Consider the following 22,852-nt stretch of genomic DNA (forward strand, 5'->3'; position numbering starts at 1 on the left):
ATAATCCGCTCCTTCATGGGTAGCCAGTGCAGAAGGGCCAGGGTTGGTGAATTATGCTCGCTGCGGTAGAAGTTTAGGTCTGTTTGGGCTAATTTACAGTGTCAAAGGCTGCTGAGAAGTCAAAGAGAATCGGAGATGCTGAGATGTTTATCAGTACAGTGATGTAAATCATCATGAACAGAGACAAGGTTATCATTTGGGCTAACCTGTGGTCCTAGCAGTGTAACATGTTTTAGAAATATAATATTATGCTTAACAAAACATAACACAGGCCTAGAGTTGATAAAGGGAATTTTTAATGCACAAGAATATTTGCATAAACGATATTTGCTATTGCTTCATACAGGGAAAAGGATCTCAAAGAAAGCAGGGAGAAGCTGCTGCAAACAGCCCTGGACAGCAGGTTCCAAGGATAGATGGGTGAGGGATACAGCAGATCTTTCCGATTCACAACCAAACCAGGGACCCTCGGGGAGATCTGGCAATCAGTTGCAACATCCAATATACAGACAGTTCTGTTAGCTATGTACGATTCTCTATTCGAAAGACAACTGATCAGAATGTGTATCTTAACTTATCAATGTTTATATAGCGCATGTCTTCCATTTCTATGGCCCTATGCACCTTAAAAGTGGGATGACCTTATATTGGACTTGGGGTGGAGTTTGAGCAACATTTGCAGGTCTGTAATTGTCACTGATGGGAGTCAAGATGGTCTGTTGCAGTCGTGTATGAAGTAGGCCATGTTCATTGTCACCTAAGCCATGCATGCTGGGTAAATGTGACATTTTCACTCAAAGTAGTAATCAATTACGTTTGGCCCTGAACTACCATGAAATATTTCAAATTGTTACGTGATCGGAAAACTGACAGGTGATAGTGATGCACACCTGCAGAGCGACGTAAAGGAGTGCTAAAAAGCCACCAGACCCACTGCATTACACACAGGGGACAGCCTTCTCCCAGACATTGTCTTTGAAACGATGACTTTGGGCTTCATTTATACAAGTTGGCTATAGTCTGAGAATAATAAAATGATACTTATTTGCCTAGAAATTGGTTTTGCTGCTAAATGATTTTGGGTCCACTGGGCAGTCTGTGCTCGTCGGTTACTTGGATAATAGAAATGCTGTTTTAACAGCGAAGTACCCATTGCTTTGTTCTGGTTTCATTCAATCCATTCAAAATACAGGGGAATATTTTCTGTATTGTAGTTGTGCATTGATAGGGATGGGGTGTTATGTGAGCTTACAGACCTACTTTACTAGCCCAGCATTGGTCCATCCCACCAACCAATAAGCAATCTTTCTATGGGGTAGCAGAAACTCCCCTGTAGCATCAAGGATGTTCTGCTTGACAAAGAAGGTCGCTGACCCAGTTTGGTGCGGAGCTTTACCAAATGTTTATCATTTCACTTCTCCAGGGCCTAATTTATTTTCTGGATGAAGTAACTGCAAGGGGGATGGGGAAGAGGGGTCTGCTCTATAAATAATAATTAAAGAAGAATTAAAACACCCATTTGAGGGCGAGAGCTACTTTTAACCCCTGCTAACTTCAGGGGAAATAAATTGTTGATTTTACTACTGAAGCGGGGAAATGGTAGCAGATTTAAAAAACACGTGACAGCGCATAAAGCTGGAATATGTGATTAAAGACAGTAGAAAAGACGCGTGAACAGTAATTCATCAGGCCCGTTACTTTTCTAATGTATGCTTCAATCAGACCTTCTGCAGCTTTTAGAGTCACTACCTGCATGGAACCCACCCCCCTGCACCGATTTCCGCTAGTGGTCAAGCGTGCCTATGACCTGTTGCATATTAAGGGTGGCACTGCCCAAGAAATTGGCGGAATGCTGTGACTCTGTTACTCTTGTAGAGGGGAGTTTCGGACACATTGCACTAATCACTGCGTGGTGGGATTTGTTCTCATGTGAGGCTCCAGAATGGCATGTTGGCGAGTGCAAGTGAGATTTGGAATCCCATAGCGCGATTTCCAGTTGCTAGGCTGACATCTGGTGAGATATTTCTAATGCAGGCATCCGCAAGTGTTGGTGGTCAGAAGGCCACCGCTCGAATTGAAAAGCGGCTCGAGGTACAGCAAAATCAACTCAAGTTGCTGCGCCCTGTGGTGCACAGCGTGGTGCCGTTGAGACTGATTTTTCAGGGCAGAACATGCTGCGTGTGCTAAATCATAGCGCCTATTTCTGCCCGTTGGCAGAACTCCACAAAAGATTCTTCACGAGTTGAACAACAAAGGTATCCTATCAGGTGCTTCTGCTGTAGAGCAAAACAACACATTATGCAGTGGCTGAGGGGGTTGTAAATCACGTGACTGCAGGAAGGAGAATGTAAACTTCACAAAACCAAGCACCTTTCATTGTCAACCCTTGACAAAGATAGATGTTCTATTGTCCTAATCTCAGAGCTCGTAAATATATGGCATCTTGCTTTAACTCCCCGGCGCTTTTTGCGGAATCCTCACAAATGCTTTTATCTTATCCATTGTAATTTATGAATAGAAGGGTCCACCTCTGCTATCTGCATAGTGGTGGTGGTGGGGCGGGGGGGATGGGTTCTCATGAGTGTGTCAGATGGGAAAGGCAAGGGGGGGGAAAAGGCACCGATTCAATTCAGCTCATGCATAAGAGATTAAGAATGAGTGAAAAACATAAATGTAATTGCGGGAGCATTGAGCCATGTGGGACTAGAGCCACGTTTGTAGTTGGTGTGCTAAACAATCCTCTACCTAGTACAAACGATTCAGTAACAACAAAAACCTCAAAGAAGCCATAATCTTCTAACAGGGTCCACTATGTTGCCGTTGTTCGTCTGGCCTGCGACCAGTACAGACCTTGGATTCATCCACAATAGAAGGCTATCCTGCTGATGCTTTAGACAGGTTGAAACAATTAAAATACAGAATTCATCTCATCATACTTGCAGCAGCTTCCTCCTAATGCCCCACATGTGACACAAGAACTTTGCGACTGCACAGGCTACCACTGGTCTAGGGTACGATCAAATTATTTGCAGAGCTTCGCCATGATTGCATGTCTCCAACTACTTGCATACAGGTGTCAGCCACTTAGCTCTCGGCCGTAAATAGGCTGGGCAAGCAAATAGTACATGTGCACCACACGTCCGTCTCCCTCGCTAGCCCTACACTCCAGCAAGGAACTGCAAACATAGCCCTTCGGGGGAATATCCCATCGACTGCCATTAACATCCTGGCTGTTAACAGCATCCGCGGAGTGACGCCCCGCATACTGTGCTCAGGAGAAGTCCTATCCCGGGCAGCCTCGGGTTAGACCCGAGCTAAGTGCTAAATGTCAATACCTGCCTACAGACAAGCACCATGAATACGTGACCGTCGCCCAGCAGATGTATTGTTAACAACACAGTGGGAAGGTGGTAAGGGACGGGATAAAGTGAAGAAGCCCTGCCGAGACGGAAAGGGCCTTTTCAAATTTTGCGGCTCAAGCAAGAAAAGCAAATTCACTGCTCAGGATAAAAACCTTCTAGCTAGAGTACCGAATTAGTACTACACGTCAACAATCCCAGTGAACGGAGTATCAAACTAGGTATATACAATAGCATGTGGAGAAGTGTGGCTCAGGGGTTAGAGGCGGCAGACCCGGAAGCTGAGATCGGCCCTGGACCAGGGTTCAATTCCCCGCCTCGGCGGGTCTTGGGCTCAAAAATTCCACGGACTCGATAATTCTCGCTCCGGTGCCTTCTCGACTCACGGGTTCACACTCTGCGACTCTGGGCAATAGCTTGCTTAATCTCCACAACGGCCCCTCGCGGCGGGATGCCTGGCTTTCACCTTGTGGATACCCTGCCGGGGTTATCTCACAGGGGAATACCAGGACGGGTTCCCTAAGCAAGCGCCGGGAAACCCTTTGTGGGTAGCTGTGCGCTATATAAGCTCAAATACATTTACATTTACATGCCTTAATCAGCCTAGAAGCCAAACTGCAAATTTAAAAAAAAAGCAAGAAACAAAAGTGTGGCAGGATAGCACCGAAGAGCTGGGAGGATTTCAACGCCAGGTGGACCCTGTTTACAGTAGACATTAAAAAATATGCAATGCTCAAGCTAATTTTGAATACACTAGAAGGATTTACAGCAAACTCATTACTCTCAGGTGCCAGGAGCCCAGAAGCTTGAATGGTATAAGAAAGCACGCCATCCGAAGACTTCAATCCACATATCTCCATGACAAGCACACTAAAGAAACTGCCGTAAAACCATAATAATATGAACGCACCATGAAATGCATACGAATAGGGATGAACTAACTTACTTAGTCGAAAACGAAAACGTAAGCGCAGTGGTCTCGTTAAAAGAATCGTACAGATTGTAACAAAAGAAAAAGCGAACTGAACCCAAATTGTTTATCAACCGGCAATTTTCTAATGATTGTCATGCAACGAACTATCTACCAAACGTGCTCACACAAATACAGCAAACATTCTTATCTGCGGGAGCCTGCCCCCTTTCCACCCGCACTGTTGGCTAACATCGCATGGTCACGTCAGTGGTAGCGCAGTCCTCTGCCGCAAGAGGACGCTCTAGGACCGTTCATGCTTGATATAAAAAGGTTCTATAAATACATATGTTCTTTTACCCGAATTACGAGCTGTACTTTAATAAAGCACGGGTTGAAATATTTATACCCATGTTTTAAAATAAAATCATATTTTGATACTGCTAAAAAACATCATTGTTCGCAAGAAACTGAACTGGAGGCTGGCTGCAAGTAACCGCTGGGTACGCAGAAAACGTGCACTGTAAACATCAGGCACTGACGGTTTCGAATGGAAGGCACATGGCGAAAACTTTCACCACATACCAAAAGCATGACGTGCAAAACACATTTATTTCATGGTGACGTACAATGACGTGGTGCATGCAACATGCCAGTGGTGTATTCACCCACCCAGCCCTTGTTCATTGGAGGTGTCTATACACCGAGATTTGAAAGGATGCCGGAAGTCTCAGAGATCACACCGACAACACCGCTCCTGGGCACGTTCCTATCAAACACACCACCAGGCTGAAAGGCGCACTTCAAGTGATATCAAACGCGATATCCCACCGACTCATACTACAACATGTTATACCCGTCTTTAAGTGCCATCGTCCCACTGAGACCGAAGGGGGAAAGCGCCTCAAAGTTGTAGTCGCAGCACAAGACACTGTGCGAAACTCTAGCTAAAATAAAGTGCGTGCAGTTCCACGTGACAACATGAAAGACCGACAGTGAGAGGTGAACATGTACTGTAGTTGTAAGAACCCCCAATGTTTTTAAGGATGGGAGAAAGGCCCGCGGGTGTGTATTGATAAACATACGTGCCCGTAGTAAAGTGAAGACCGCAACCCCCACTGTCTGCCCGTCATATAGTCATAGCGATTATATAGCTTTCTGTAAACATTCACATCTGATATTTAGGCAATCTGTGTAGCCCACCTCCTGGGGTGTTGTTTGCACAGTTGTTGCACTTCCATGTGGAGACACAACTCCATTCCTGAGCGCTATAGTGAAGGGAAGTGGGCACAAGTTGATAAAAACATCACTTGCTTTGATGGTCAGCTCACCAGAGTCCATGACTCTTGGGCACGGATTTCCAGGCCTGGGCACCGCCCCGCATGCTGCTCCGGCCTCGTCCTTGAAGGGGAGCGGTGGCCGGGGGCAGACTCTGCTGCTGTGCGGCGTCCAGCAGCCCCGCGAGGGCATGAAAGGGCAGGTGGGCGACGCAAAGGCACCCATGGTCTGGAGAACCTGCAAGGGCTGCTTGCCGCTGGTTAACAGCGCGCCACTTCAGACAAACTCACTATGGAGCCGAAAAGCAACACTGCAATCACGCAGACAAGACCATGCCCCGAGAACACCCATCTGCAGTAAAGCTACCTGGTAACAATAAACTACAAATTCACCTCTGGACAGATTATCTGATACAGTGTGGAGTAAAGGAAAACATGTCAAATTATGGAAGGGTGTGGTAACCTAGACTCCCAATTTGTGAAAAGACCCCAGAAGAAGTTACAGAGAAGGTCTCTGCAACCTCGGCTGTGCGCTTATGTATAAATATCTTATTAGGCTCCGTTCAGGCTCACACACAGGGTAGAGGGCTTTGGAACGTTACTGCTTAGGGAAGTCCTTCCTACCTTCCACTCCTGCTGTAGGTCTTTCATTCAGTGTTATACCACTGGTGGTCTACTGCAGCCATGGAGCGCTCTACAGTGCCTCACGGTGTAAGTTGTACTCTGGGAACAGCCGAATGTAATCAGCAAGCCTTTAGGCTCCGCTCCAGGAACTCGACTTGGCTGAAGGGGCCGCTCCTCAGACGGACTCTATGGTTCATTTAACCTTTCAACATCTTTCTACTTGGTATCCTCTCCTCCTATCATGCAGAACACGTCACTCTCATGGTGGAAAACGTGGTCAATTGAAACTCTTGCACAACGCTGCACACCACAAGAACAAACCTTGAACCATGTCTCCGGCTCACTCAGAAGTCCCCGTTGGTTTTGCGATGACAGAAATACAAAATGAGGGACAATGTTGGAGACCATAAATGTGGAAGAGATAGTCAGAACCAGGGCCACAATAGATTCATGCAGCGCTTAATACTGATGATTTCCTTGCTTCCAATTATTGCAGAGAAGGGGACCGAGGCACATAGGGTTAAAGTGATGCGTCCATCTTTACACAATTGAGTCGAGTAAGGGCATCTCAATCAAGCATTTCTGTCCCGTGTTCCACAGTTGACGACTTTGTAACTGGGCCACATCTCCTTCAAGACAAAAACCTCCACAATAGGAGAGTCCTTGGCCAGTTTCAGGTTCTTGTGTCACAGTAGAAAGTGATTCTCTTTCCATGTAAAGCAAAGAATCCGACCAGTAGCCATCAGTAGCGTGGAAGCAGATACCACTGCAAAACAGTTCAGCACTTGTTTGCAACCGTGAAGGACCTGCCTGCCCCAATTTGCCCATGCATGAGGCTTCATCATGCCGGGATGCTGTCCTGCAGTCGCTCCAGCTGCTCCTCATGAAAGCGAATCTTCTCATCCAGGTCCTTCTGCTCAACCAGGAGACACGTCTTCAGCTTCACAAACAGCCGGTAGTCTTGCAGCTGCTGCTCACTAAGGTACTTGGCCAGGATGTCAGAGACCACCTTCTCCCGGCGGTCCAGGTTCTCCTTAAGGTCCTTTGCATCCTCCCGCTGCCTGGACAAAAGGTTGTACCTCTCATTGAGCGAATGCTGTAAAACACAGGGAGGAGACATGTCACAGGGAGCCACAGTCAAAAATAACATTTTGTTTTTAAATAGCTGCAACTTTGAATGTGAAATCTATTTCTAAAAATATTTGCAACGTTAATACCAACAAACATCACAAAATTAGGCTTAAAAAGGTTGTCAACATTCTCATTTTAAAAGGTGTCATGGAGAAAAATAAATGGCGAAGAAAAGAGAATTAAGAATAAGAATACCCATTACCAGAGGAAAACTATTCTTCCATATGATGTGGTAATGCTTGGCTCGCCATCCAGTAGAATCTTTCCCTTGAGACCATTTTCATAGATCTCAGCCAGCATTTCTCAGTTCCATAGTATGCAATCTTTACAATTCAAAGGAACTTATCATATGGAATATAATATATGTCTTTGGAAAGCAGTGGTATACATGACTTAAGGTTCTATTGGGGATCTCATGTGAGCTCTTTAGAATGGTAACCCACTTACGTTTTCTTGGGCCATTCTTTATATTGCAGATTTTAATTTGGTCCCTAAATTTAGAATTCATGTTATCGATTCTCTTTGCAAGACAAAGAAGGGTTCACCATTATCAGCATTCTTTCATCCATTAGCAATTGTTTTCAATCCTACACTACTGAGAGGATTCCGTATTTATCGCCTGTTGGAACAGTTTTGGGTGAGCAGGTTACCACCAAGGTTTTTTGAGCTGGAGTAACAAATATTCATACAAGATAGATGCATTTTTATTACAGCATTACTACATAGACGTTCTTCTTAACACAAGGGAGTAGCGTGTGCAATGTCTTTCCAATGCTTCCCTTTGTGGGTAAAGTGAGAATTTTCGCACCAGCCACCAATGAGACTTAGGCAGTCAGTTAAATGTTAGGGCGGCTTTTAATGGTGGCTGTCAGATATCTAAATGTAATTTTCGGATCAAAATAAAAAATGTCCCGACTTTCACCTGAAATCAAGCTCCCCGACTTTTAGCAAAGTTCTCAGACCTGGAAACTGGAAGAAAATGAACAATAAACAGGTCTCTAAGTGGTGCAATCAAAACCGGCTCTACTTGTTTGAGCAGAATCCTACCTAACTTGCTTTTGTGTGGTGTAAGGAGAGGAAGTAATATTCTATCTATAGTCAGCCAAGAAATTTCAACATTATGGCCTGGATAAAAATAACAAAAAAAAAGAAGCACCCATATTGTAGGTTTTAGGGTTCAAGGCACCAGCTCAGTATATCATACTTAAATTACAATGTCATTTTAAATGCGACCGTAAGACAATTATCACTCCACTATAAGTAGCATTTCAGAGATTTCTGCAATCAAACAGACACATTCAAGAGCACCAATAAGTATGAGGAAACCTTAGCGCCCATAGGAATACACATTTTATACAACACCACATGAAAGCGTGGAAGGCTGGTCTGCACCTTAATCTCAAACATCTCTTTGTGAAGTAGAAGAAATCTTGTCTCCAGCATTAGTTTTATCTCTACAGTGCAGAGGTTGCAACACATCCAAGCACAAAGGGTGCGTGATCATGAATTTTATTGTCCGCGTTTTCCTCGAGACTCCAAGTACGCCCTTTTCATTATAATTTGATAATGACTTGAGGTTTTTTGTAGCAGTCTCTGAGGAGATGCACAATATTGATTCTCTATATAAATTAAGCAAAGGGAATTAACTTGATAAGTTCACGAATTTAGGGAATAACGTCCTCTTCGCAAAATCTCTCATAATGGTGAAATATTGAGCAAAAAAATGCTTGCAGCTCTGACAACATATTACGTTTCCAGGTTATTTCCTCTACTAAAATCTACTGTTTATGGGATTTTTTCACATGCATTTTTTTTAAATAGTTCAGCAAGTCCATTAAGGTGGTGATGTTGAAGTATAAAATAAAATAAAAAACTATGTGGTTGGCAAAAGCCTCCTCTTTAACATCTAAGGGAGAAGACAATTTGATTAAGTTGGAATTTCACACAAGATTTCTTTGTTCCGAAATCTGCGACCTAGCCACTAGAGACGGGGAGTAAATGCAGGATGATTAGAGATGGTAAAAGAGAACACACGGTCCTTCTGACTGTGACCCCGTGACCAAAACATTTCCATTTGAAACTGCATTCACCACAAACACCTCCTCTAACTTCTCTACCGCCTCTCAGTCTGCTACTGGGTCCCTTCGTGGGAATTAGACTCAAACCAAAGGTGTACGATTTTTAGAGCACTGAGCTACCCTGCAGTCGAAGCTGCCCTACTGCATACCTTCTACTCAGACCTTGCAGACATGAACTGAGGCACTTTGAAGATCAGTTCATGCTGTCCCTCCTTGTCGGAGGCTGACAGTCATGCACGGTGGCAGTGCTTATGCATTGCCATTTGTAGCTGTGCCTGAGTACTGGGTGTATGAGTGGGCATTTAAATCTATGTCTGGGCATTTGAGGCTGTGCCTGGGTGCATGTTGCCTACAACAGGAGATACGGCTGCTGTGATCTGCATCCCAGCCTCCGTTTGGGCAAGGTGGTGTTAAGGCATATAAGGTTGTATTCAGGCACATGTACATTGTAGCATCATACACCACTGCAGCTTTCCTGGTACATTATACATATTTAAATCGACGGTTAATAAAGATATACTGGTATATGCGTTTTGTTATTTTACTAAAGTTTCACTTTAATCATATTGTACTTCTTTTCTTCAGAGATGTAATTTTCAGAGATATAACCAGGGTTAAAGGTCACATGACATTACTTCCTGTGATTTGTTTGGGTGAAGGGAATGCATGTAATGTCACTACATGTGGTATCATCATGGTACCCAAAGTGCATGTTTGCTTTTCAGCTGCCTGTAGCAAGTTGGTGAATTGTCGTCCATAGAAGAGCCCAACAAAACAACAGCGGGAGTATGGGTCGGTGTTTTGGAGGTCTCCTGCTTCAGGGTAATCATCACCCAGTTAACACAAGAAAAGGGTATGCGGATAAGGTGCTGGGTTGTTTAGTTCCCACTGTCAGGCGAAACTATGACATCACTCAGAATTCAACTAGAGGGAATTTGCTAAATGAGATGAGCTTATCACCGTCTTTCAATGTTTTCTAGTTTAATTTATTTTGAGGTTTTTGTAGTGCACACTTGGCTTAATGGTGCAAAGGAGCACTTTAGAGATTTTCTTTCACTGCAGAAGAGAGACAGAGAAAGAAAGACATGATGAGCTACATAGAGGGATGGCGCTATTGAGGTCTTCTACTTAGGCCAGAGGTCTTCTACTTAGGCCCAAGGCTGCCTCTAGACAGGATGCCAGCAGCCTGAAAGGTACCAGGCAAGAGACATGGCCATGTTGGCATGTTTTGAGCAGAGCCGGATTGCTTGCTTATTGTATTCAGCATTTACCTGCCGAGGCACAGGGCCACTGATGATATCTCTGCCATTTTTTCCAGCTCCTTGAGGTAATTACAGCAGGCAGAGTGAGTGCTTTAGGTAAGAGAGAGAAAAGAGCGAGAGCAAAAAAGAGACAGAGATTAGATAGGCGTAAGGAAGTAGGGCTGGTTTGAACATGTTTACAAGGGCTGATTTTGATTTCCAGTCTGACCCTGGTGGTGGGATTCTCATAATAATAATTGCTTGTTTTGTGTTTGAAATTTCAGATTAATGTACATAACATGTATCACTATTACCAATTTTAATGTTACTTTAATGATACTCTACAACCTGGAGGCCAGAGACCATCACCCTCTACAGCTAGTCTGCACCTCCACGGACTGCCGGGCCAGAAGCCTCCAGCTTCTTCATCGCTGCAGCCATCGAGAACATTCAACATGTGTTTTTACAATATATGTGCTACAGAGAGCATGGGAGACTGGAGTGGGGTTACCGCACTCTCAGACAGAGGTGCTGCTAGCGAGGGGAGGCCCAATGGCCAGGCATTCTGTTGAGTCATTACTTAAGAATTTTGATTCTGTGAGGAGACCCTCCGATTTCGACTTCTTTACCTGAATGACACAGTGATTTCTACGGAGTTTGGAAGACTTATTAACGTTGCATTGAAAGTACACCAAACAACTCAAGGATTAATGGGCTCTTGGAAGACTGTATAGGCAAGGGTCCCTCTGAAGTGTACACTGTACAAAGGTATAATTTGTGCACATGAAATGTCTTTAAGGGAGCCCGTTCCCTGGGATCATCAGCACCAGGTGTGAAATATACCCGCTCATGTCTTGGAGGTGCATCTCGTAGACTCAGCGATGTGCGCAGAGAATAAAGATCTGTTGTAAGCGTTGCCTGAGGCAGGCAAAAGGAAATACACCTGTGCCCCTACCACTTCCTGTGCTGGCATTTATTAATATTCCTGGAGTACTGCATGAGGGCAGTGTGTTGGCTGCCATGCCAGCTGGTGTCCTCTCCAGTTCCCACCCAAGTTCTCCTGTTTGGAAGGGTGTTAAAATTTCAAGGTCACCCATTTTTAGGTGGTACATGACTTCCTCACCCGTCAATATCTCGCACTCCATCCTGAATTCAAGAAGTCTCCGTGCAACAGGCCAACGAGACACCGACAAGGAGCAGGGCTCTGCTGATTGCAGGTTCCGTATAGTCTAGCACTAGGATCAAGCTCTAAAGGTGACCTGGACGAAGACTACAATGGAGATTTTATTTCCCCCCATTTCAGTCACAAATGGAAACACATGTTTTCCTAATTCCCCATACCTCTTCCAGGCTTCAGATCCGTCTCTTTGAATCTGGGAGTGTTTGAATAGTCTTTCTTGCTCTTAAAAATAATTTGTAAGATTTATCCACAAATGTAGTCACAGGTGGCTCCCAACCACAAACCTTAATTTGCAGTCCAGACTGATAGGACCTGTGGGTCCAGTGGCTGCCCCGGATTCCCTTAGATCCCCTGCCCACTGAAGATCTGGACTGTAACCAGCTGCTTCCAAGATTCAGACCTTTGAAGTTTGATACACGCTAGAGATGTCCATGTCGGTGCGAGTATTAATCCAGCACCCTGTCCCTCTTCATAGACAATTGACAAGTTATGCCCCTAAATGTTCTCCCTCGTGAACTATGCCCGGTGTGATGCGGACTAAGTGCACCCTGGAAGACCTGTTAAGTGTATGATGAAACATTGACAACAGTCCTTCCAGCTTCCAAAACAACATTTTGGAATTGGGTTGAATGCTGGTTCCATTTTTGATTATGGAATTTTGGGCTTCCCGACGTTTTTTTGTGTGCCATAAAACGTGCCACACTGGTCTATAGTATTGGCCTGCCTTTATCCAGAACCCCATGAAACTAAGTCAGATACATCATAATAAACTTACAAAATTGCATTCTCCTTTCTTTTACCCATGCCAGATTGTTAGATTCGAAAAATAAATCCACATTGTAGTAAACCAAAGAACAAACAAAGGTTGCAGAAAAGCTTCCTTTGGTTAACACTGGCCATGGGGTCGAGTGTTATTTTAAAATCTAGTGTTTAGAACTACAGGGTTATAATAGTCTCTGGGGTCTTATCTCAGCACTATGGTCCTCTGGTGTTTGCACATTTTCCTACTGTATCTAGACTACACTTTATGCTTTTTTATATGTAAATAAAGACTTCCAACTTAATGTATACAGCAGTGAGTAATGTATACAGCAGTGAGTGGACATTCAGCTCACTGAGTGCAATAACTTGTGTCATGCAGTATCCGAGTTCCAAACTCCTCTACCACTTCTTGGAGTAAGCCTTGACATATACAGTCGTGTGTACCAGTGGAGTAACGTTGTTATCATGTGAAGCGTAATAGTACCCGAGGCCTGGGAACATCATTTGTAAATGCCATTATCGATCACAAATTCTGCACAGCAGTGACTAACTACCCCAAAACCTAACAAAAGGACTTCACATCACCCTAATAATGCCAGACACCAACTACACATGAACACCTCCACTCATCTCTTTTGAAAGAGTTAATACCGTATCTATCAGCTATTGCTGTCTTAGGTTTTAAATTGAAACTCAAGATCACTTTCTTATGATATGAAAACACTTGTCGGATCCACGTTCCAAGAGGCCTGATGCATGTCAACAAACACCAGAGGCAGAATGGCCTATCCCGGAATGGGAATGGAAATATTTACTGATAGGACAGTAGTGGTGAGGGCATCATAGAGCGATTGTACATGATTGCTAGTCATTCCCAATTTGCCTGTGTAGCACTGGGTATCTGTGCATTGGCTTTTAATTTCATTTATTGACAAGAAGAAAGGCAAAAGTGCCTTCCCTCCCACATACCTTCTCCTCTATATCCGTGTACTGGTTGACTTTGCTGAGAGCGTTTTCCACGCGGGCGAGGCGCATTGACAGGCACAGCAGCAAGTTCACCACCTTTTCAAGGTCCCCTATAAACATCATGTAGCGGTCATACTCGTTGGGTTTGCAGACTTTCTTCACTAGAGCTTCCAGTCCTGTCCCATAACCACTGTTCTCCTCCACGTCAGAAAGTAAGAGCTGATGATCCTTACGCAGGCGCTGAAGTTTTGCTTGAATGTTGGATACAAGTTCCACCTGTGAACGAAAAGACCAAATTACAACTGAACGGCCTAGGAAAGGCACAACAACTATCAAGAGGAGAAAGGGAATCTGTTTAAAAAAAATCATGTTATCAATTTCACCTCTGCAGAATTGCTGCTGCATACTAATAGCGAGCAGATATCACCATAATGGTCTAGGACATGTTGGCCACATGTATGCTGTTCAGGTGTCTAGGAAAGGCTAACTGCATACTCCATCAGGATATGGCCTAACAGCTCTTCAATGATCACTTAATCTTCAATGATGCAGCCCCCAGATGCCAACCATAATTGAGATGTCTGACTTGGTATGATCTGATTTCAGGCAACCTTTGCAAATCCTGATTTTCTTAAGCCGGAGTGTCAATGCGGAGGGCTGTGGCTTTAAGGATACTTTCAGGTTAGACATTGCTATCCACTCTGCTTTTTGTGTAAGAAAGTAATCAAAGCGATTGGTCGATAGCTGACCAGCTATTCACTATCGAACTTTGATGGTACAAGAGCAACTCTAATTGCACCAGTTTCCTTCATTTTTTTTAAATTAAGAGAGCCTTTTTTAAGGAACTATACTTTCTGAAATCTAACTCCAGTTGCAACCAGTATCTCAAACATTTCATTAACCATACCTGAGAGTTAATATAATTAAAAAAAAAAACTCCGGTTTAAGAGTATGGTGAAGAACCATCCTATCACTGGAGGTATCTTGGTTTCAAGAATGACAACAGCTGAATAAGCCTTGAGATTGCATGTTCGGCGTTATTGCCATATAATCCTGCAGGCAGCAGGATATGAAACTTCCTGTTTTTTGTTGCTGCACTTTTTCCCTAGCGAATTAAATCAATTAGGTTTATATAGTAATATATAGCAATTTATAATCAAGGATGTTCAAGGAAATCACATTTACCTTCTCGATAAACTGTTTCAGATTTCGAGGGGTATGGTGCACTTTGTTGGGCAGCAGAAGACAATATATTTCCAAAAGCTCCAGGGTGCTCTGTTTGTTCTCCATGATCTAATTTAAGTTCACGTGACCAGTGAATGAAAGGTCACAAGGCCTCATTATGTTTCTCCCTTTTTTACTTAAAATCTTTTTGCAGTTTTTGCATTTACTACCAAATGTGGCACATTTCTGATCAACACGATTACAGAACGTATATGATGTTTGCTTACATTCAAGCACTTGTTGTTCTCATCATTCTCTTTCACTGTTATACTACATACATAGGTCAAAATAGGCTATTCATAAACCCCACATTTTCTGCCGTTTGTGCTGAAAGCCTTGTGCTAAATACATTGATTACTCTGTGACGGTGCATCTATCCATGCCCGGCCACCATTCACAACCCGGTGGAGCTGTAGAGGTTAACCAGTCTATGTTACATTTTGCTAACAGGCATCCCAGCACTTTAAGTGTGCTAGGGTATTTCTGGAAGTCTTCTTCCATAATGCCCAACAGAATGAATTTTAGGGATATTGTTCAAATTGGATTTGGAGTATTCAGGTCTGCGTCGTAGCAATTTTGTGCTTGTATTTCTCAATTATTAGGCAAGCACATGTTAAATGGAAAAAAATCGCCCATGTTTTCTCCACATATGGTGCACCAGGTGGCAGGTAGATGTCCTGTGTGCCAGAGACGTTTAATGTGTGTAATAGGTTCTCTGCTATGCTACCCCCTTTTGAATTGTCCAATTATTTTGGTGGCACATTATCTCATTACATTCACCCCAAATATCTATGTTTGGGCTTAGTTTTTCTCTTGCATAACCCTACATATTTACTGCAGTGGTCTTATCAGTGACAATGGTTGATATGGGGAACAATCTTCTTGATACAATTACAAATATATGGGATCTACTGCACCTGTTCTAAATTTAATCCCAAATTAAATCTTCCAATGTACAGAACAAATGAAAAACAATACACACAGTCCTGTTTACAATCACAAATGTTTGCCTATTAGCAACTTAAAAGAGTTCTACTTACAATAACTAACACACCAGCAGAATATTTCTTCATACATTACTGCTATAAAAACAAAACCACACACCACATAGTGAGTAACTATCATCTACAGAATCCCCATTCATAAATGTCCTAAAAAATGTGTTAAAATTCTAAAATCATTCTCAATCCCCCGGAAATTAAACAAAACCCCAAAATCTATTGGGTTTTACTAACCTGACATCCACTTAGTACTTATCTACACTCACTAGACTGGTTCTTTGTCCCCTCCATTCTCCAACGAGAAAGGAGCATCAACCCAAAACTCAGTCGCTAAAAACTGAAAATAAAATAGTCTTAATGTACATCGTAAAGTACCTTCTCTGCATCGAGACCCACCCTAACTCCATGATATCACTTGAATCAAATGATGCAAACCCTTGTATTATCAAAACCATCAACCCCTTCAGTGAACCTTTAATGTTTCCATCCTAACTTTCCAGAAAACTCTCCAAATCTCAAAGCCCAACTTTCAAACGAATCTGAATATCAACGTTCATCAGTTCATTCTGACGGCATCTCTAACACTTTAGTATATGTTTTCCATTTGTAAGAGTCTTATGTTGTTACTGGCACACTTAATCTGGAGACCTAGTTGAAAATGTCTTGTAGCAACGAAAACTATGACCAATGGCAAGACACCTGGGCCTATGTTTTTCTGTAATTTTATGTGCTAGTTTATCCCAAACCAAGAGTTACTTCTCGTATCTTACATACAGTATATATCCCTCACCTATGTATTACCAATTTTTCAATGTACATTTGTGATTGAAGTGTCGTTGCTGCTAATCAATAAACAAAAAGTGCTCTGCTGCTCTCCATACTGCATCTAGTGGGGGAGCTGATATTCCAAACGAACATAGAATATATTGGGGGTGGGGGGGGGGGGATATTTCAGTGGCATTCCAGAAGAAGATACAATCTATTGTGATTCAGTCTCTAAACAAGGCCAATAGTTTGCCACATGGTCTTAGTGCAGACAGACACAGCAAAAAAAGACTGCACTTTTATAACCACATGCTCTGTGTTCGCAAGCTAAAAGAGACACTAACACTCCATTAACTTAATTATTTGAATCATGTGCATATTGTAGACAAATGCATGCTGTGTTATAGGATTTCTGGTTATCTGAAATGCAGCTATTGAGGAGTTTCTGAAATGAGACAAATCCCTTTCTGTAAGTTACCTTTTTATTACTTTTCCAGTAGACAGTTTGAGGGAGCAATTACTATGTCCAGTCAGACCTAAAAATTGCCATTTAGGTAACCTCACAATTGGTGGGCTAAAAATATTTCCTTACATTTGTGTAGTTTGTTTATGAAAACTGCATGCCCATATGATCCACTGAGGCCTCCCGCCATGTTCCCCTACGAGCCATGTTCCCACTTATTCACCCACTTTCTTATAAGTGATGTCATCGGGTTCTTTCCATGACTCTCCTTCAGTGGTCTGCGCTTGGTATCTCCTAAGAGGGGTGACAGGCTTTGGAGACGTTTCCACTGGATCTTCAGCCTTCTCTCTGGTGTCAAGTAGAAAAGAGAATTTCGTTACATTGTTTTGACATATTTGTAAGGACCTCTGGGCTGGCATAGAACCACAAACACTGGTATAAACAATAAGGTAAATAAATTCATACTCATGCTACCACCCTGCTTAAAACTCTGGCACTCAAAAAAATATCACATCAGAAACTAGCATTTGATAATTTTGCAAAAGCATATTTAGGGTCACGTGGAAGGTAGTTCAAGTGATTTTTAAAACTTAAAATCAATCATAGGGTGGCAGCATAACAAAATATAACCTGGATCTGTAAATAGTGCTTTAGGATATCTTCGTGCTGCATAACATTTATTTAGGTCTATAATTTGTATTTAATTCAAGGTATTTTGTTTTGCAGAGCAGACCTCGTGTTGATGCTAGAATGAAAACTAATTTGTAAATCCTTGCATATCTTTTAACCCTAACGAAGGGGGAAGAGTTCTTTGTAGCTAGCATTAATCAAAATTGTTTTGCATTAACTGCACAAGCAAGTCACACGTTCAAAGCAACGCTCTAGAGATTAGGGCAACCCTAAGATTGGACAGGATAGGGTTCACTTTCAAGAATGTCAAGCCAATTTCCCATCACAGTTATAATCCAACCAAAGACCATAGCATTTTTCAAAACACAATGGAGGTTGTGTAATCTAGGAGACAAAGATATTTTAACCGACCACTGCCCTAGTATTTAACCAAATGCCAAAATATATATTCTAGTAGAAAAAAGGATATTAACAAGACTGAACTATGTAGGAGGACACTGAATGAAAGTGAGAAACATGGATTTCATGCATAGACAACAAACAAAAACAAGTTGACTCAATCAGATTTTGTGTGCATATTCATAAAAAATATAAAGAGGTAACAGAATGAAAACAGTGACAAAAAGAAAGCTAAAACACAATAATAATGATACCAATAACAACATAGAAGCTCCAAATCCAACAACATACACCATTGATCAGATAGAGCCCCTACCATTTAACAAGTAGCCTTAGTGGTATCTTTAGCCATGTCCCATTAACCAAATTTTTAATCTGGCCCAAAGCATTTTCTGTACTTACTCGTCATTTGATTTTTGGGAGCGGTTTTTGTTCTTGTTTTTTTTCTCGCTGCGAGACTGGTTGAGTAGCGACATATCTACTGGGAACAGGCCCTCCATTAGATCCACAGCTGTTTTTCTTAATGGGTTAGGATCCAGGATGTCCACAAGGGATTGGTCTTTGGCAATTATTTCTTGTGCAAGCACCTCGCATCGCTGATCCTCGGGGGATTTTACCTTCACAGGTGATACAGCTATTATCTTCTCCAGAGCAGCAGAATCATGGTCCATGCTCTCGGAAACTTTGAGTTCAGAGTCCCTGTTTGTTCCATTTTGATCATGACCCAACTGCAAGGATGGTATTGACTGACTACACGCCTCACTCTCCTGGCTGATAACAGCATCTGTTGTCCTAATATGTGGCTCTTGGCTTCCCACTAAAGTTTCATCTGCGTTTGGAACTTGATTCAATGGATTGTTGCGGTTTTCGTCTTCGGAAACCATTGTTGTGGTTTTAGCGTCCATATCCTTTGAAGAAACCACAGTTTGGTCTGTGTGGATTTCTGGTTGAGCCTCTGGTTGAACCTCACTGTGCTCTTCAGACAGAGGAGTACTGAATTAAGGAGAGTAAGACATAAGAGACATTTAAAGGTTACATTTTCTGTATGAAACTTATATACACATATTCAATCCCATTAACATATTCACAATCATCTGTAATTTATTTTTAATAAACACTAGTAAAAAAATGCATTTAATATTTTATAGAATAAAGCAAATTATATGAATGCTACAAAACGATAACAATACATTTTTCAGGTATCACAGTAACCCTTTCAAAGGAAGAACAACATTCAGGGATGGTCCAATGAATATAGAAACTAAGGACACTAAGACAGATCAGGGTACAGGTTGGGAGATAGAGGGTGCATGATACTTGGTGTTGCACTGTGAGGACATAGAGAGGAAAACAAATTTAGTTTGAAGGGATTTGAGGGTTTGTGGAACACATTGGTGTTTAGGAGATACCTTTGAGTATAAACGGCCGGGCCAGACCATACCAGGGACTGGGCTTCTACTGAAAGAAATATAGCAAAATATAACGAGGGCAAGAGAAGTTGTAGCAAAAAGGGTTTTATGAAAGGGAAGTCTCTATAGATATACAAAGTTAAAATAAAAGTATATACGACATTCGGCATCAAAATTGAAGACAAAAGAATAAAGATAACACAAATGCCCAATAATCAAACTGTCATAACATTGGGGATCTTGCTAACACTACAATTTTGAAAAATGGAAACAATTCATGCAAGCGGCCTGTGAAGGACTTTATTGAGGTTTCGGAGAAGATGTCAAGTGGAGTTCTTCTCCGTTTGCACCACTGTTATCTATGTTATTGGTAAAGCTCATACTGGGTAATACCATGCTAGCTGGCCCTTAAAGATTCAGATAGAAATAGGTATTGAACCTAGGTGGGCTCTTTAAACATAATGGATCATCAACTATCTGATCAAAACATTTAGCTACCATGCTGATCCTTTGCGCGTGCTTATAGGCATCCTTTACCCTCATTAGAGGTATTTGTTTATCAGGCAATAGTAGAGCAATCGGTCGCACCCTTGTGCACTGCTAAATGGGTCCAAAGACTACAGGCTAAAAACATGTCAACTCGGCTGATCACTGTTCTTAACAATATATAGAGGGAATTAAATAGATCTTTTAATTCTCCATTGATTCTCTTGAAAGGATATGGCATCCTGGTAAACTACAGCGAACCTGATTATTAGCAAGTTAACAAGATGAGAAAGGAACATTATTTTATTTGAAGTTAGGGTAATGAGATTTCTGATATATTTCATTTTCAACAATGATTTCACTCAAGGAAGACAATATCATGTCTTTTGAAAAAAAAAATATTTACACTTTTTAACGTTTTTACTTTTACGCATAGTTTAGAAGCGCCGCTTTTATTTCGGACACCCGCGCAAACCATCTGAATGCACGGGTGTCGGAATTAGGAGGCAATGTAGCAGTCAAACTTATATTCGTGAGGGCTTAACACAATTGAATCAAACTGTCAAAAGAAAGCAAAATGGAAAGGCGTGGTGCAGAAAATAGGTTAGACATTTGTCTTTTTTTCACCAAGCTTTTATAAACTTCAGACACATTTAATGGGTTCTGCCTATTATTACAAATTACATTTTGCTTTATTCAGACCTCTTCCTTTAGAAAGTTCTACACTGGCTCCCTGTTCAGCTTCAAATTATTTTCAAAACCTTCTGTATTTTTCATCATGCTTCTTAAGGCAAGATGCAGTCATTTATTTAAAACCTACTGAACAGATACCATCCTAATATATCACTTTGATCGTCCAAACCGAAAATGTTGATGATCTTTTCTATTTATTTATGAGACTAAATAGGGGATGTTCTCCCTTTGGACTGCATAGGCAATATCCCTAATAGCTGGGATTTAAGATTACCATCTAATTGGCATGTTTCATCTAGAGCTATTCAACAACAGAATTAATTTCATGACGGATTAACAAACAGTGGCTAAACCTACCCGGCCATCAAGAAGCATTTGACAACAATATTGGGAGTATATTGTGGTCCATTAGAAATCATGGTGCATGAAATCTACCAGAAGAGTAACCGTCCCATGTGATCTGGTAACAGGAGAAAAAGTGCTGCATGATGTTCTGGGAGGTAAACGACTAGTCATGCGGATTGCACTACTGAGTTGTGCGGAGTTTCAATACTCTATGAAATTGTAGTGATTGATAAAAACAGATGATCAAAGATTTATCAAGAGAACCAGCATGAACGCTCTTTTTGGATGAAGTACAGGAGAAAATTAGATACTTGGGGATGGTGTTGCTATAAAGTTGGTGACTAATCTCAAGTTTACTACAGGAGAGGAAGTTGAGGAACGACACTTCCACCAATTAATGTTCAAGACCATTCACTGGAAATACCAAATAAGACACACTTAATGCATGGTTTCTTTCAATAAAAATTAAATTTACCCTGTGACATGACAGATTGAAGCCCTTGAAGAATGTACAGCCATATATAGATGTCTTACACTAGGAACAAAGCTGGCAGCGGTAACGAAAGGTAATGATATTGATAGGGACGATCCATACACAATGCTTATTGCAACAAATGCTATAGGAATTGGACTTAATTGGAGTATTAAAATATATATATATATATATTTTTTTTATTCTCTGGCACACTGTAGCATTATTGGAAAAAATGGGTAAAGAGATTGACACAATCACAATCTCTCAAGATCTATGGACTTAAGGTTGTGTGCGGAGATTCAGCTAAACACTTAAGAAAGGACTGGTCACCACAGTGCTAGCCGAGGCCCTGTTGATTCTGAAAGAAATTCTGAAGTCTGTTTACCAAATTCAGACAGCCGGTCTTCACCCATGCCAGAGCAAGTAGGAATGTTCACATATTAGCTTCCCGACGATATTGTGACAAATGTCATTGATATTTTTGAGAGCCTTTCACAAGTAGATTGACATTGTTTGACAGAACACAGCCTTTTCTCTCCACCTGGTTTTTGAAGTTTGCCCGACAGTTCAGTAGAAGCAAGCCACTGATATTTGATGTGACATACAGATATGTTAATTGCTCTGAAGAACTCCAAGAAACTAAAGAATATCAAGTAACTTATGAATCTAGAAGCTGTTCATAATACCCTTGATCTCCATCTGTGATTAAGTTATCTGTTATGGATATGTTCCTGGTTGCTCATTTTGTAAGTGATATACAGAAAGAACTTGGCAACGCTAGACAGATTATGGTGCTCAACATTAGAAAATATATCAGAGAATATGAAATAAAGAGTGCCATGGCTGTGACTAAAGATAGCCCTTCAGCCATGGCTAATGTGAATGACAGGGATCTGCAAGAAATGACTGCTCATAACAATGAAATTCCTGGTGTGAGAAATTGGGTTACTGGTTGACTGGGGTGTGAGCCCTGGTCAAGCAGCAACCACAATCCATGTCAGGCACAAGTAAAACCCAAACTAACCTGTGCTCGGCCCCCTGGTAGCTTGGCACAGAGTAGTCAGGCTTAACTTAGAGGTAAATATGTAAAGTATTTTTCAGCAGTCCAACCAGTAAAACCGTGAAAACACCACACAAAAAGATCCCACACAAAGTTCCAAGTTAGAAAAATAGAGTAACATTTAATAAATGTAACAAGATCAAAATAATTAAAAAATCTGTGGAACTGGAGATGTGAATTTTTAAAGAATAAAGTGTAAAATATGTGAATATTTAAAGAATAAAGTGTAAAATAGCACCAAAAGCACAAAGCGCCAACCATGGCAATCCGTTCGCGCCCGTCTGGGTCAAAGTCAAAAGTTCAGGCCAACTGCGATGGAGCGCAGGTCAGGTACTGTCCCAGATTAGTACTGCTGAAGTTTTACCTTCTCAAGT

At 41.8% G+C, this 22,852-nt stretch overlaps 1 protein-coding gene and 1 pseudogene across 2 annotated transcripts in view; one reads left to right on the top strand and one right to left on the bottom strand.

Annotated features, from left to right (window-relative positions):
* Nucleotides 1-5,316: 5,316 nt before the first annotated feature.
* LOC147703086 (protein Shroom1-like) overlaps nucleotides 5,317-22,852 on the bottom strand; it is a 219,451-nt gene continuing 201,915 nt past the window's right edge. For both annotated transcript variants that reach the window (XM_086931624.1, XM_086931623.1), the window contains exons 5-8: nucleotides 18,413-19,003; nucleotides 17,209-17,329; nucleotides 13,532-13,804; nucleotides 5,317-7,266 (exon numbers count right to left, since the gene is read on the bottom strand). In XM_086931624.1, coding sequence (XP_086787750.1) covers nucleotides 7,012-7,266; nucleotides 13,532-13,804; nucleotides 17,209-17,329; nucleotides 18,413-19,003 — 1,240 coding nt within the window. In that variant the 3' untranslated portion in view covers nucleotides 5,317-7,011. The remainder of the gene's footprint in view (nucleotides 7,267-13,531; nucleotides 13,805-17,208; nucleotides 17,330-18,412; nucleotides 19,004-22,852) is intronic.
* On the top strand, nucleotides 20,745-22,374 carry LOC147703087 (ATP-dependent RNA helicase SUPV3L1, mitochondrial pseudogene; annotated as a pseudogene).

This window comes from Lissotriton vulgaris, chromosome 7, assembly GCF_964263255.1.
Source record: "Lissotriton vulgaris chromosome 7, aLisVul1.2, whole genome shotgun sequence".
Lineage (NCBI taxonomy): Eukaryota > Metazoa > Chordata > Amphibia > Caudata > Salamandridae > Lissotriton > Lissotriton vulgaris.